General features: G+C 34.6%; 1 protein-coding gene across 1 annotated transcript in view; it reads right to left on the bottom strand.

Annotated features, from left to right (window-relative positions):
• Positions 1–2,250: 2,250 nt before the first annotated feature.
• The window catches only part of MMP16 (matrix metallopeptidase 16), a 252,269-nt gene continuing 237,535 nt past the window's right edge, over positions 2,251–16,984 (bottom strand). The window contains exons 9-10 of the mRNA XM_084793541.1: positions 16,637–16,752; positions 2,251–11,784 (exon numbers count right to left, since the gene is read on the bottom strand). Coding sequence (XP_084649667.1) covers positions 11,450–11,784; positions 16,637–16,752 — 451 coding nt within the window. The 3' untranslated portion in view covers positions 2,251–11,449. The remainder of the gene's footprint in view (positions 11,785–16,636; positions 16,753–16,984) is intronic.

The raw sequence follows: 16,984 nt of genomic DNA, 5'->3' as shown, positions 1-16,984 counted from the left end.
CAACCAAGGACAATACGTGCAGTAAACTTCAAGCCCCTACCCAGATCTAGCCAATGGACAGGACATTCTCCACAGTTGAGTGGAGAGTGGGGTCTGACTTTCACATGAATTCTGGTGCCACAGATTTGACCACATCCCCTGGATGGGGAGACCTGGTGGCACTCAGAGGAAGGATAGCAGGGTCACAAGAAGAGACTTGCTACCCTATGGGCATATGCAGGGGGAGGAAGTCTTCCTCAGTCACAGTCATAAGGGAGTGGAGTAAGGAGAAAATGAGAGGGAGGGAGGAATGGGGGGATACAAGGGATGGGATAACCATTGAGATGTAGCAAGAATAAATTAATAAAAAATTTAAAAAAAGAGAAAACAGAATGGGAAAAATCTTGACCAAAGAAGTGTAAAGACATCATTTCATCTTATTTTGATGGGAAAAATCTAATGAATAAAAAGGCCCTTAGCCTTAAAAAAATAAATAAAATAAAATAAAATAAAATAAAAAATAAAGTCCTTGAAAAAAATTTTCACATACTTTAGAATAGGCCTATTGGAGAACTTAAGAAGGTAGAAAGATTACAAGAAAGGGGTAATTAAATATACAATTTCTTTCAGGGATTAAAATAAGGAAAGAGAACAGAAGGAATGAAAGTGAAAGGGTGGGAGAGCAGGGGAACTGATTGTGAGGCACTGTGGGTAAACTAGAGTAGCCAGCATGTGAATGCAGCAGAGAACATCAGAGTGACTTGACATGCAATTTAGAGTCCTTAAAAGAGACTTAAAATATGAAAACATAAAATTCACCTTAAATAATGCATTCTTATAATGTGTCAGGCATGTTAGTTGAAGTTTTGTAGCTTCATCTGGGTTTTTATTCTTCAAGAACAATTATCTGATTTTAACGTGGATTATCTTGAAATAGCACTAAAGTATGTGTACACAAACCAATACCTCATCTAAAATATATTAGATATTAAATTGATATATAAATACATGTAGATAAGAAAAGTAAATTTGCTAGTGGGCCAGACTAACACTTCCAGATTTTTCTCTTTGATAACAAGAACAATACAGATTCCCTCTTGGGTTCACTATTATATTGATGATATTTAACTACTTTTTAAAAATTGTGTTTATTTAAAAAACAAACTCTACCACTCTTTAATTTTTGTCTGATTAGGTAATTTATCTCCATCTTAGTTCTCTTGTCTCAGTGGTCCTCATTTACATGTGGATTAAAATGAGTAAAATTAGGCTGGCCATGCTGGAAAATGAATATAAACTCAGCGTGAGGCTGAGTCCAGTGGACTGAGAGTGCAAAGCCAATCTTGGGATCGCTCTCTCCTTACCTCTCTGTTTATCTTGGCATGTGAATTTGTATGTATATGAGTGATTAATTTCTTGTTTTACAGGTGGACAGACTTTTTGGATGGGAGAACGTCTTTTTACTTTGCTCCCGATAAAATTTGTTATTCTTTGTAAAAATTCAGATGGGCTCTGGGATTTAGGGATAACTGATGACATGAGAGAACTGATTTTTCAGAAAATGCTTAGCTCAGCACTTTTTTGCGTGTACAGTGACTATTTTCAGAATGACATTTACCTGATTTTTGAATGTATGTAAATGTTAAGTACAAAAGGGTTTATCCTTAGGTTTGTTTCTGAGAGTTAGTTCTCCATTGATAGCCTTCCTTTAATATAATAGCATTACTAAAAAAAAAAAAGTGGACTGAGGTGTTTTTTAGTGATAGACTGAATTCTAATACTTTTCACAGGCCTGGGTTCAGATTCCAGCAGCAACAAGGAAAGGAAAGGTTCTTCAAATGATATTCTACCAGAGACTCGATATAAAACATAATCCCTATAATTGAATTTACCTAACCAGGTTTGGCATACAATTTTAAATTATACCTTATACCTAATAGTTATTTATCATACCTACTAAGTATCATAAAAAGCTACTTTTGTGCTCATGAATATTTGATGATGTACATGTGATACAGTAGTATTCTTGGCTCCTCTCCATGATCACAATTGTTTGCATGTAGCTAGTTATTAAACAATCCTCCACATAAGTGGGCTCGTTAAAGACACTTGTTAATTCAGGAAAATACAAGAATCATTTCTCTAAGTTTCCCAAGAATTTTCATTTGCTCTTTCTTAATTAGGAAGACAAAGACAGTAAAGACTGATGCTACTGATAATATTCTACATGCTCGTCATAAATAAAAGTGAAACATGACTAAAACCACAATATCTATGAACCATTTTTCGGTTTTCTTATTTATTGACTTTTTAAAAATTACAACACAATAAATTGATGGTAAATACAGAAGATGCAACAGTATAAAAAGCCATTTAACCTTTTCCTAGGTTAAGACACTTACAGCAGACGAACACTGCCCCACCCAAACCACTTCTTGAATGGAAATAAAATAAATATAAATTAATAAATACAAAACAAATAACTGCACAGCCCTTAACTCTTTGATTGCCATGGCACATAACATGCTGATGATTCTAGCTTTTGACATGTGAATGGTTAAGGTTGCCACAGCAGTCAAAGCGTTATAGCATTGTAAACATAAGTATCTTGTGAAAAATGTTCAGTCATGTTACTGATCTATACAATGAGATTAATAGCATGACCCTTGACCTTTAATGATGCCTCATTATAAGAAGTCAAGGAGATAATAACTTGGTGAGCTGTTACACAATTTAGGCAACCATTTTATTAACAATGTGTTGTGAAGCCTTAACTTTGCTAATGAAAGACAACTTGTGAACAAACACTGTTCAACACACTAGTCAATAAAATAAATGAAAAAATAATTGAAGCACCACAAAATTTTGCCTGATTATATCTGACAGTCATAATACACTTTAGCACCATTTATTTAGCCTTTTCTTTGCACACAAACAAGCTTTGTGTTTGTCAGTAGAAGCAATCAGGAAAATATATATATGCCAAATTTACGAAGGAATAAATGTAATCCTGTGTGGGCAAAATCACAATCTTCAACCCTTAAAATTCACTGAGAAAATAAATGTATCATTTCATGCCTGGTACATGGAAAACTACATGTTATAAAAACCTTAGTGCGATCAGAATCAGAAACTCAGAGTTAGACTTTTATACTCTCTCTTTAACTGAAAACATCATAGGGAATGACATAAATGCTAAGGTACAGACAACCACATTCAACTGTTTGAAATGCTAATTTCTTGGCCTCCCTCTCTGCTTCACAGTCTATTGTTAGTTAATAAACCCTGTGTTACTTGTAATGTTTTAATCACTAATATCCACACTATATAAGTGAAAGGTGATTTTCAAAGGAAGCTCTAAATTTCTTGTTGTTTTCCCAGGAAAACTTTCCTCTGTAATTACTTACTTTTCTGTCATTCGGACTCTGAAAGCTAAACATCTATTATATATATATATATATATATATATATATATATATATATATATATAATTTATTTGATAATTGATGGGAGCTTCTTTTTCTTAATCTGTCTAGTGCATATATGTATGTATATACACCATATATATCATATCCTATATATTCCCAAATATATGTTACCAGATAGCTTATATAGATATCATATATCTATATCTATTGTCAGTCATACTGATCCACTATTGGAATCAAAATAACAACATGTATGCAAGTTTTAAAATATCTTGACGATAAGTACCACACTGGTGAAGCAAGCAAAATTCTCAATGTCAATAATATTTGATTTGCTTAAAAAATTAGGCTATGAACTAATTATAGTTTATGCTTTTATTAAAAATCAAGCTTATTAAAAGTTTATATTAGCACAAAATTAAACTAGCAAACTCTACCCATTTACTTTCCATAATACAAAACCAAAATATAGTTATTTAAAATTAAATACATGTAAGAAAAGAAGTCTTTCAAGACTTTATACTTGAAGCAAATTTTTATGGCCAACTCTCTAAACCCCCTTAAAATAGAGGTGTACAATAGAAATGCTGATGCAGTGAAAACCAATGCAGCTGAAGCCAATGCTGGAAGATACCTTAATCTTTTATTCTCTTTCTTATATACGTAATTTACCCCTAAAGGTAAATATTCCCCCCCCAAAAAATCAAAGCTTTAGGCATTCATGCACTCCTAATGTACTTAAACAGTATATTGTAAAATTTACCATACTGTATATTTATATTTGATACAATTTCCAAAATAATTTTTCCTAGCTGTCTTATTATCAGACAACAGCAGTCATACTCAGTATTTCACTTTTCTAAAGGGAAGAGCTCTATAAAAATATAAGCCAATGAAAGAGTTTGGGATCTCATAAGTATTATGTTTTTCACGTAATTCATGATGGAAAATACTGAGAAAGAAAGACACATCTCCTGAGTCCCACCTATATTGTACAGTGCTGCTTATTCTGGCTTTCACACACACAGAAAAATAAAAATAAAATCTGATATTAAAAAAAATTCATAGTTAGGGGTTGAAAATTGGTGATTGAAAAAAATCAAATAATTATCTCAGGAGATGGAAATTCCTGATAATAACTTACTCTCAGTTAGAATCATCTATTTGACTGTAAAACTGTATTTATGAGTATAGAAAGGCATAATGGATTCCATATCATTTATAAGAGAAGGAAATGGCAATCCTAATTAAAATCCTAATTTTACACAGGCAATGGAATACACAAGAAGTAAGATGTGAGGCGATACTGTGGCCTCTGATGTTATCTCAATGTAGTAAAAGAAATGGCATCATTTTTGTTAGGAAACCCTTGTATTACTACCAAAACTATCCATTCAAAATATGTGTTATACTAACAAGAGGGCTGCTGGCATATAGAAAGGGAATGAGACCCAATTGGTATCACACAACAGCAAACAAAACATGCATTCTAGTGATTTCAAATAGACAGTGCACATAAGGCTTTATTCATCAGTATACTGGCAAGACAGGCCAACATAGCAGCAAACATTCATACAAAAGATGACAAGTACAAGCAGCACCATAGCTAATCCTAGGGAAAAGCAGCCTTTCATGTCACACCTCACCAAAGCTTCGTTATGTATGAGGCATGGATGAAAGGGCCCATGTTAAAAAACACTATTCATGGATTCCAATCTAGCTCCCTATCAAGTGCTACAAAGAGGCGCGCGCGCACACACACACGTGTGTATGTACACAAATATTTTTATGAACAAAAACAGGTGGAAAACTGTAGAAAATGCCTTTGTTGGTTAAAATCTTTTGTTTTAACGTTCATTCTTGGTCACCAGTATATCGTTCCATTTCTTCAGTGAAATAAAAGTTAGTGATAACTTACTTTAAAGCTAAGTGGCCTAATAGGAAACAATTATATTTATATTTGATAATTTCTTCCCTTGTTAAGGGCATAACAATCCAGCTCTGTAGCAGAGCACAATGGCCACATCATTTGAATCAGCACAGCACTTCAGGTTGTGATATGTCTTTCTGCATGGCCCAGTGTGCCCTTTCAGGGAAGGCCACACAGGCCACACATGAGAATAATATAATTAGTTCTATGTTAATATAAGAAAAATCCCAAGACACGCTTCTTTTTTTCTTTTTTTAGTTGAAAGTCATAGAATCTCAGATCTCTCCATATATAGAAATGTTCACCACGTATAGCTGTTTATGTTTATGGTGTACTGACCACAAGTTATTGATTTTGCTCCAGTTCATTCAGAAAAGCATTCATTACAAATGCCTGCAAAGACTTTGTTACATCACCAAACTTCTCATATTCTTCTATTACTACGTAGTGTGAACCTTAGATTATCCTAAATAAATGATACATGTCATGTTCTGGTACCAACTAATACCTGTATTCCAACACTGAAAGCTGCTTCTTTTGGATCCTACCAGAAAACTGATGGGAATTATTAAATATCACCAGCGACTTTTTCTGAATTTCTGTGAATATGTCGAATCAGTAGTCATTCTAGGCTTTCTATACTATTGGGTCACACTTAAGAGTAGACATATTGAAGAAGACATTGATAGTTATATATATTTAATCTGACCAGGAATATTTCAAAGTCAACTCAAACTTACACCAATAGAAAGACATGAGAAACAATGCTAGTGGCGCATCATAGGCAATGTCTACAGTTAGATCAGACTGGAACTCTAAGGCAACTTTTGCTACTATGCCAAGTGTGTTGTGTTACATGATTATTGAGGTAAATTTCTATGCTAGGGAAATGGCTTTTTTTTTCCACAGGGTTCTAACTTCTTTCTGAATGAGATTACTGAATACATACTTTTAATGTTTTGGGTCTATGAGGCAATGGATGAGTATCAGATGTGTTTACATAAGGTTATCTGATGGGCAGTGATTAAGTATATACATTGATAAATCACATACACTTCCCCGGTAAGAAGAGCTTGAAGTTTCATTTTTTTTCTCTATTATTTTCACTCTTGCTAAAGCAAAACTTCCAGTTGTAGTATTACAGAGTGCTAGCGTGTGGCTTTATAGTTTACAAAGGACTAATTTTATCCTTTTCCACTGCCCACTCTACTCTTAAAATGTCACTTTCATATTAATGGTGTGGCACTATCCTTGATTATACCTTTAAAAGAGAATTGTTTACACTTTGTGATGTAACTCTCCTCTCTTCTTAGGCACCAGGAAACCTGCCATTAGATGAATAGGCTCTGGCACTTATGCACTGTGGCTGTTATAAATCAGTATGATTGAGGTGATTGCCATTTCAAGGAATGGTTAGATTCTACCACATAAGTTGCTTGACCACCTCTGTGGTATCAGAGATGAGTAGAGACTGTATTTATAGCTCTTTGTGAGAGGTCATCTGAATGTTACAATTGTGACTTAAATGGTTTGTTGTGCCATTGATAGCTTGGAATAGGCTCTTATGGTATCAGAAATTAAACATTCTGCCGTGATCACCATAAACACTCCTTTACCAACCCCAGGCTTACTTTATTATATACTACAATCTCATGGACTCAAAACTAACAGCAAATCACTGCATTTATTTGTTTCTCGAAATAAATACCAAACACCTAAAAAAATGATTGTTTTCATGACTTTTGTTTCACAAAAGTATAACATGTATTCCTCTTCAGATAGCACTGTGGGTTCACTTAATATGGGCGCACCAGTTACTCTATTGTAAGATCTGATTTTGTGCCATATTGGAATATCAACATAACACGGGGAACTTGAGAATATTACATTACCATTCCTAGGATCCAATATATACACCTTCATCATATATCACACGGAACAGTAGAGTCTGGGCTGGGCAATGTCCTTACCTTCTACATTGCATTTTAGTCCTTCACAGAGATGAAATAAAGTTAAACATACAGTATTTTTAAAAAGCCAAATTATGTGCTGATAAAAGACATTGTAGGCCACCTGAGGAATAAAGGTAATGTTTTTCTTGTTTCAGTCAATCTGGCTTTATTTTATTTTTTTATTACTTAGTATTTGTCTTTTGGTGATAACTACTTAGGACTTTATCCCATTTGATTTGGCAAACCCTGCTTTATGATTAGTAACATAAGCTGTATTTCCTAGTATGTATTCTTGTGCTCTAATTGAGCTCTGTAACCCCAACCATGGCAAAGTACTTCTGTCTTCACCTGCTGTGATGGCCATCTCTGCAGAAGACTCTGTTCTCAGATGGGTGAGCAGTTACCTAAAATCACAGCTTTCTCTATAGAACTCATGTGGAAGCACTGCTTTATAGAGAATTCAAACTGATCATCTATCTTAGTCTGATAAATAATGCACAGAGAAACATTATTTTCCTGAATTTGTAAACTCAAAAATGATTTTATGTAAAATTATTTCCTCATTTTCATATGGGTAAAAATAATGAAACAGACGAATTATTTTATGAACATGAATATGTTTTCATTTCAGGTTGGGAACAGTAGGTCTCAGCTTTTCGTGTTAATAATTTAGAGGTTACAGAAAAACACTTGATAGGATGTATGTCTCCATTGATATTAAGCAGACATTATGTTATTAATCCAGAGGACTTCATTTTTAAATTTTTAATTGCTATTTTCATGTGATAGATTAATCAAGTATTTTCACCTTTATAATTTCTTTAGCATTGCATTTTTTTTCTACCAAATCCCAAGGATAAGAAGAGTCAGCAACCATAGAGTGACTGGCATAAAATGAACAACGGAACCCCATTGATCTTTGATTATATTGTACTTAGTTCTTATCACTTATGATCTTATAACATTGTAGACATATAAGCCATTTTTAGTACATAGACTTCTCATAATCAAGGCAACACAACCCAAATCATATCTATGATATTTACCAGAATTCAAGCACAACAAAGACTCTGTTTCAATGCTATGATTATTTTCTAGCCCTTAGGTACTTACAGTCTTATGACGAATCAAGGTATTGTGATGAATGAATAAAGAGGCAATACATTGCTTATTGATTTTTTTTGATATCAGAGAGAAAAATGTTCAATGTACGTTGATGGAGTTCCTCAATGATTTGCACATGTCCCAAAAATGTTACAGTTACTCATTTCTATCATTAGGAAAAAAGTTTCCAGTCATTTTTTTTGACATCAAGGTCCTGAAAGGATTAAACCCTCTAACAAGCAAACACTGTATAAACAGGCGTATGTGTATAGTCCTCCATGCTCTGTAATAACTAACTCTATAATATTAGCATCATCTAGAAAGGAAGTACTGAAGTAGAGCTACAGGGCTGATCCTTGCCCTCCCCTTTCTTATTTACCCTCACATTCAAAAGCTTTGATGTCTTCTTGAAGTACAGTCTGCATTGCATAAGGTGGTGCTACAAAGCCATGAAGCCATTCCTCTTTCCTAACTGTTCATTTTTTTTTAACTCTTACAAGATATATGCTCAGATTGTAGGAAATACCAGTCTGCAAGGATATTCAGCATGCCACCCGTGATTAGAAAATATTTTCCCCAACCAAATCATAAACATGTAGTTTAACCAAAGGCATTCTAATTATCATGCTATGTTGAGTATAAATATAAATTCAAGGCAGCCAAACTAGCCATTTCCAAATAAGAATGTATACCTACACTCATTAAAAATCATCTGGAAATGTGTATTATTAGCAAATGAGTAAGAAATTTTCACTAGTATAAAATTCCTGCTTTATATAAAAGCCACACTGGCCATTCAAGTATTTGAGGTTTTTTTTTCTTATGGTTTTTGTAATTTTTACTAAAATGATGAAATTAAGCTTAAAATTAAAGAAAAAAATAAAAATACCTCTACCTATAGGGCATATTCAGAGTGTGCATGTAGAGAGCAAAGCGTCCACCCACAGAACCAGTACCCAAACTCTCCCTCCTCTTGAAGGAAACAGCTCTTGCTTACTAGGTTTTAGAGAATAACGATCTGATGGAGAAGTGACACCAGATTTCCTTCAGTTTGTGCCAGTTTGCAAGTTAAAGGGCAAAGGGCAAAGACACAAAACAGGGCTCTTCAAGGAAAATTTTCACAGAAGACAAGACTGAAGTTGTTGCTAATGACAGTCAACAGATCAATATCAAGTTCAAGGCAAGCTGTTCATTGTTTCAAAAGCTAATCCCCTCCAAAGCTGGCTTTCACACAAAGCCTATTGTCTACCTCGTGGGGTGCTTTCCCTATGACCATCTCTAAGAAGTTCACAGCCCAGTGGCTGTAAAGCCGTTCACTGCAAGAAGCAGCTCCTAAAATCAATAAAGAGGTCTGTCAGTTGCTGACTTTTCTCTAGGAAAAAAATATTGATACAAACCTGCTCTGCAGGTCACATGAAAATGACAATACTGCTGTTAGGACAAATTACACTCAACAATGGAATGCTTTGGTGCCTCTTGGCTCTGTCAGTGATCAAATGGATGGCTAAATACCAGAAGCCACACCAACCCTTTGAGAACTATGGCTGACATGCAATAGGTAATGCATTGGAAGGTATTCATGCAAACTCAGAGTCATCGTTTTAATTCAGTTTTAACCAAGCGATGGTAACTACGTATTTTATGGCGAATTGGATTTTCATGCAATGGATTTTAAATGAATAAATAAATCAGTAAGTCTGAAGAAGTAAAAGCTTAGGCTGTTCTAACCAATTATTCAAATAAAATTTCACTCTCATGAGATATTGTTAATAAAATATCTTTTTTTTATTTGCCAGAAAAATTTTGGCAAGTCACATCATTGTTGCTTGTTATAAAAGCATTTATGTAGTACTGTCAGTCATTAAAGAATTACATGAGATTTTTATGGTATCCTTTACAAATCTGAACTTCTTAACGCTGTGATGGCTTTCCTCAATGGCCAGTTCTACAAATGACCATATTGCAAGACTGGTCTTTCTGACTCTGTGAGCTGGTCTGATAGTTCTCAAAGGGTTACACCAATGTAGTAACAGAGTCACATATCTTGATAAAATAACCATCACTTTCATTACTTCAGGGACACACTGCTTCTTGCTCTACTTTGCGCTGAGTATTGCTGACAGACCAATGGAAGGCCTGGAACAAAGGCCAAAACACAACTGGGAAGAACATCACAATGATGCTTGGTCAACAGGCAAGAGGGGGTTGAGAAACATTTCAAAACAATCAAAAGGTCCTGTTTGATTGAATACAGCTGTGAGTATGGAGGTGATGGTACACTGTGGACATAGCTGAGAACAGCTGTAGAAAACAAAAACGCATGTAGTATTAAGGCTGTTACTATATTGCAGATATTTTGGCCCCTTGTTTGTTGGAAAATGGCTGTCCCAACAGTCTAGAGTCCTGCATGTATGTTCCAGATCTCCCACCTGACAAAAGGATGTGCAGGAGACTATCCATAGTGATCACAGAGCTATCTTCTTTGGAGACAAAGCTGTTTTGGGTCTTCACACTTTCCTGAAAGTTCAATTGTGGATTTTTGTTGTTGTTGTTTTTTAAACTCTTTCTTCTTTTGCTTTAAAGCAAAAAAAACCTATGGGTTTTCTGATTTGCTCTTTTTGTTTTGTTTTGTTTCTCTCTCTCTTTCTCGCTTTCTCTCTCTCTCTCTTTTTCTTTCTCTTTCCCAGATATGGGCTCAGATTTCAGAAGGAAAAGTATTTTTTTTAAATTAAGAAGAAACCTTTCTTCATTATTTCCTCTTCTTCAGTTAATCCTGAAATTTGACTGGGCATTGAGCGTGCAGAGGAAAGGCCTAGAACTGAATGACAAAGAAAGACAGAGGACTGAAGAACGGCAGATACTGTGCATCATGGAAGCTTCTCCATGAATGTATTTCCCCTCATGTGCAGGACCAGCAACCCTCTAGGTTTGGAAGGTCAGCCACGAATCAGGCTGCCACAAGCCTGCCCCTAGCTAGGAAACAGCATAACAGCTCTTGTCTTGAATCTCAAGTTACCACAAACTCCTGGAAAAGAAAGAAAAAACAAATCCCTACATCACACCCACTCTTGCATAGAGCGTTTACAGTACAGTATGTGGCGGGGTGTTCCTTTCCTCTTGAACTGGAACACAGTGTAAACCAATACAAGGAGGCATAAGGCCAAGATGCATGGGATGACAATAGCTATGGCTTTCACAGTGCTGGCTGTGTTGTCCAGTTTGATGACAATGTCCACATCATCTGGCGGGCTGAGTCCTTCTTTATCTCGATCTGTTGGGCCATCACAGCCCATAAAATCTTTGAGGATGGATCTCGGATACCCAGGTTCTACCTTGAGTATCTGGTTGTTGAATTTCCAGTACTCCTTTCCTTTGTAGAAATAGGTAAAGCCTGCAGAGAAAACATACCACAGAGGTACCACTCATTTGTGATCATGTGTATGCATCCAGATGCTAATGACATAGGCTACTCCTCAAAACATGTATTTTAAGATCCTAAGTCCTTTCAATTTCTAAAGGAAGAAAACACAATCCTTAGTTGAGCTGTCTTACAAAGGCTCTGGGTGCTGCATTCCAGAAATTGAACCTTTTTCTGCTTCCTTCGTTCGTTCGTTCCTTCCTTCCTTCCTTTCTTCTCTTCTTCCATCCACCACTTCCTGTCTGAGGAAGGGTGTAAATCTGGATCCCAAGCTGCCCTACAGCTTTCTGTAGAATGTGAGTGGCCTCAAACACAGGCAAATTGATTCCCTTGCCTCAGCCTCCTCAATGCTTGGGTTGCAGGTATATATCACCAAACCTGGCTCATATTTTCTTTAAAAAGTATGACTGAAATATATGCTACTTACAGGGCACTCGGGTTGGTGATAGCAAGGTATCTATATGCATTCCTGTTGTAGACTGTAAGGAGAGTCTCATCTTTTTAATGGCTTACAGGATTACTAGCATATAATTCACATTAGAATCATATCATAGCATTTTATCAGATAATACAGAATTGTTTGAAAGTTGAACCATTACTGATCCAGGAGCTGTCACTGAGGAGGCTGTTCAGTAAACAATCGAGATGTTTCTCACCTATTCGCATCTCAGGGCATGTTTTCAATATCTTAGTATTAGGCTTTTTTGTGATCCCCCTTGTTATTTGGATAAGAAATCATGAGGAAGCAGTGGAATGTAGGTATTTTCTTTGTCTGTTGGGAATTTTAACAAGCAAACAGGTGTTTTTAGCATGTTGTGCACTGAGCTCATTTCTGGCTGCAGGTCTTGCCTACTTTGTCTTTTCTCCATTTTTTTTTTTTTGCTTCATTTGTAATACTTACTTATTTTATGCTAAATTTATGCTACCTAGCTAACTTATAGAATTTTAAAATTCATTATTAAATGTTTTATAAATAAAAAGAAAATACATCACAATTATATCCTTAACTTTTCTGAATACTATGTTTATTTCATTTAAGAGAAGTTGATAAGAGAAGTTTTAAATCATTCAGTAATTTATGATCCAAAATATTATAGTTAATAACAATAGATGCTTTAAGTTCCTAACATACATAAACATGTGGATTTTTTGGAAGTTTTTTCAACATTTTAAGACACATCTAGTAAAGTTTGTGATTCTGCTACTTGGACTTGATTATTGTTTTTAGGTAAAACTAAAAGCTAAAAAACAAAAATCAAAATCAACAATGAAACAGAAAAAGTGCTGTAGTAAGTAAAAAAATATATTTTGGTAATTACCTATTTTGAATTTTGTGTTACAACTTAAGAGGTCAAAATGAAAACTGTTTAGATGGACCAAGATAGGAAAGATGTATTCTTCAAGGTTGCCAAATATAACATCTATAATATTCCTGATTGTTTCATGGTTCTTCTTGTGATAGATAGTTTATTGTATATATGTGTAATGATATAAATGTATAAGTAAAAAAGAAAATAATAAAAAATAAAAATTATAAAACAAATATGTAAAAATTTAAAAAGTGAATAAAATGATAATTGTTATTATATGTTGTCCTGGTGGAAGATTTACATCATAAAAACACTGCTTTTAGCCTTCATAACTGCTACACTTTTAAGAAGAATTATTTCATATTTCTTTTATTTCCTGAGAGATATTGAGGGTCAGGGACAGATACATATGACTAAGACAAAGTGAGACTTATTCACTGGTCCACAGCTAGAGTTATAACATGAGACTTTACTTTTTAAACACCCCTGCCCAGATAGGAGTCACTCCTGGGATAAAGAATTCTAAAATATCAAGATATTTCTGAGAAAAAGAAAGACAGGTCATTCCTAGTTAGTTCATATTGAACATTATTTTGTTCAGTGTTTCAAAAGTCTGCTATGGCTTTTAATTTTTAAGAATAATTATTCAGTCACAGCAACTCATCAAAGGAAAGCAGGAGTGTGTACACTGAAATCATTCTGCCAGGGAACTAGTACTAAATCACTCTAGTGAAACACAGTGTGCTTATTCAGCAAGTTAAGCTGAGAAATGCTGAGGACCTCTTAAATAACAGACTACAAGATGATGACAGACGACCAATACCATTGGCTTATAGTTAAATATTCAAAGCAGATGAAAATACTGCTAGTGGTTATAAATGTGAAACTAATGTCTACCCGTGTTCTTATCTCTAATTTTTAGCAAAGACTAATTATTATTATGGTAAAGGACAAAACAGCAATGTTCAGAAGAAACCTCTTGCATATAGGCCAGTCTACAATTCAAATTTTACAGTAACAAACTCCTAGCACAGGAACTGAATTTACACTTACTGACTATATTTATTAGTGTAATAAAGCTGGTCAGTGGGACAAAAAGAGGTCGTCTGAAATCCTTGCAGGAGACATTTGTCAAATTCTGATTTCTAACTAATCAACTGTAACATTTTAGGTTTATTATCTTAACTTATGAAATTTGAGTTCATGAACTTTTCAGCTGTTTCACTCACTGAAAAATAGCTTTGTTCTTCTATTCCTGTGTTAGGGTTCTTATGATGAAAACTTATAAGAAAAAAATCAATAACAGTGAAATACATTTTCTATTGTTTACATTAGTTTGGGCCTTACGAGGTCCGTTCTACTGTTTTGTCCTCACAAAGTAATGAGACAGTCTACTGTGGGAGGTTGGTCTGATGTATGTTGATGCTAATTACTGCTTGCTGTCTCTGTTATCCACTTGTACCTTGCCTAAGAGCCTAACCTGTTTGACCAATAGAAAGCCATCACACCTGGGCAGTGAAAATAGGATAAGGTGTGGCTAAGGTTCCTGGGTTTGGGGAGACAGGAAGGATCTTGGGTGGAGGAGAGACTAGAAGAGAGAGGAGGAGAAGGATGGGCATGGGTTAGGTGGAGGAGAAGCACATGGCCAGTGTGAATGGCCCAGATGATGAAAAGTAGCAAGTATATGGGATTATGGATGGGAGGTAGCTTGATAGAAATTACTAGAAGCAGATGGCATAGGATTGGGGCAGATATGGGATACCTGCTCCAGTATAGGAAGTAGTTTAGGGGATAGGGATAGTTTAAAATATAACAGGTGCCTGTGTCTTGATTGATTGCTAGTGGGTTAGGAAATATTGCCATAATAATAATTTAGGCCTAATAAGAAGCATTATTTGGCCATACTGGTAAAATAACTGCAACAGTCTACCACAGAGGAACATTTCAATGGTAGCCCTGCATTCTATTTTCTCTTCTTTCCTGTATGAAATCACTTAGTGCCCAGTAAATGTTATTAGATACACTGAGTCTTACACAACATATATGTGAGTTGCATTTGTAATTTTACAAGGGGGTAGGAGGAGGATAATTAATTCACTCACTCAACAGAACCTAGAGACAGAACTTTTTTTAACAGTTAGACGTAGGGCTACAACCAACAATCTGAAAGAGAGCCATGAAAAATGGTTCAGATATATTTAAACTAAAACTGTAAACATAAATAAAGAATGTATTTGATTAGTATAGAATGTAGGAATATTTTGAAGGAGAGGCTTAACTTTCTGCCATAGTTTTAGGATAGCTAAAAACCCAAGAATCTGTTAAAACACAGAATAGGGATGATGGATAAGAAGAAGAAATCATTCAACTTAGTTGGAGTGAGCAACTGGAATTTGAATTACTGTAGTTACGTAGGACAGGACTAGATAAAAGAGAAAAAGAACTAACAACAATAACAACACCCAAAAATATTACAACACAAAAGCTTAGAAAGCTATATTTAGTCTTCACTCAGTTTGGACCAAATGAGAAATTTAGAAAGATGCAACAGGTCACAGACCACATTGATGTAGTGTGGAAATTTTTTAAACATTTTTTTATACAGTGTGTATTAGAAGACATTCAATAGCTGTCAAGTGCTTTAGTATCAAATTTTAGAAATATTTCTAATATATGTTCATCTATAAGCTATTTAACACAGATGATTACTGGTGAAGAGGCCTTTTTACTGGAAAACTCAATGAATTTATGTACTATATTTGATACATAGGAATCATTCATAAGGCATCAGAAAGTCATATTTCATGGTTGAAAAGGAGGAACAAAATTAATATTTTCTATATTAGAAATGACATTTCACCTAGATATGAAACACATGAAAACCTCTACCTTAGTTTTAAATTTATGGAATAAAAGTAATCACTCTTAGGAGAAGATTCCAAGAGCATATTTTGACAGTAGTGAAAGAGTCAACTAGAGAACATTTTACTGTTCTACCTTCTTAGATCTATGATTACCAAACATAGTGTGTAAATCTTCTATGTTGTTTCTTGTGATGATATCCATATTGCCTTTCTATCCTGACTGTGCTGAGGGGAGTCTTCAGCTAAATACCTTTAGCTGAAAGTGACATTGTAATTGTCTGTAGTTAGGACCCAATCTTTGGTACAAATTCCTGATCCACATATATTTGTTATAAGAACATTTTCAGGAATTTTAATAGATCTGCATAATAGGTTACTGAAAACTATCTACTTGTCATTAGTAAACCACTATCTATATTTTCCCTAAATGAATTTAAATAAATAGAAGTAAATCAAATTTAAAACTGCACAGAGCATAAAATTAGATGTAAATCCATAAGAAGAAAACACTAAATATAAGCAGAAATTATAAATATGAATATTAATTTTTCATACTTCCAGCACGGTATTTTCAAATTATTTGATTTAACATAAAATGATGTGATTTTAAGATATAAATCTTAGGAACTGAGCAGTGTGTGCACTATGTACCATTTTCTTTGTGAACAAAAGCTCCCTGAGGTGATTCAGGGATCCCCTTCCAGATGGTGATGGGCTTGGGATAGCCAGGGTCCATGGTTTTCATTTCTTCACTGTATCTCCAATATCTGAAATTGAACAAACACAACAATATATGTATAAAATACATCAGTCTTGCAAATATTTACATTTGCACTAAATGAATACTGTATTCTTTTGCACCTGTCACTGGCTAAAAAAACAAAAAACAAAAAAAACTGAAGTCACTGGAACAACAACTGACATAAAATTTATCTCGTGTCTTCTGCAATGTATTATTATACATGCCCTTCCTATGGTAAAATGAGTATTCAATGTTTT

The sequence above is a fragment of the Acomys minous genome (assembly GCF_964271855.1).
Source record: "Acomys minous genome assembly, chromosome: 1".
Classification (NCBI taxonomy): domain Eukaryota; kingdom Metazoa; phylum Chordata; class Mammalia; order Rodentia; family Muridae; genus Acomys; species Acomys minous.
This window is presented reverse-complemented; position numbering and strand designations above follow the sequence as displayed.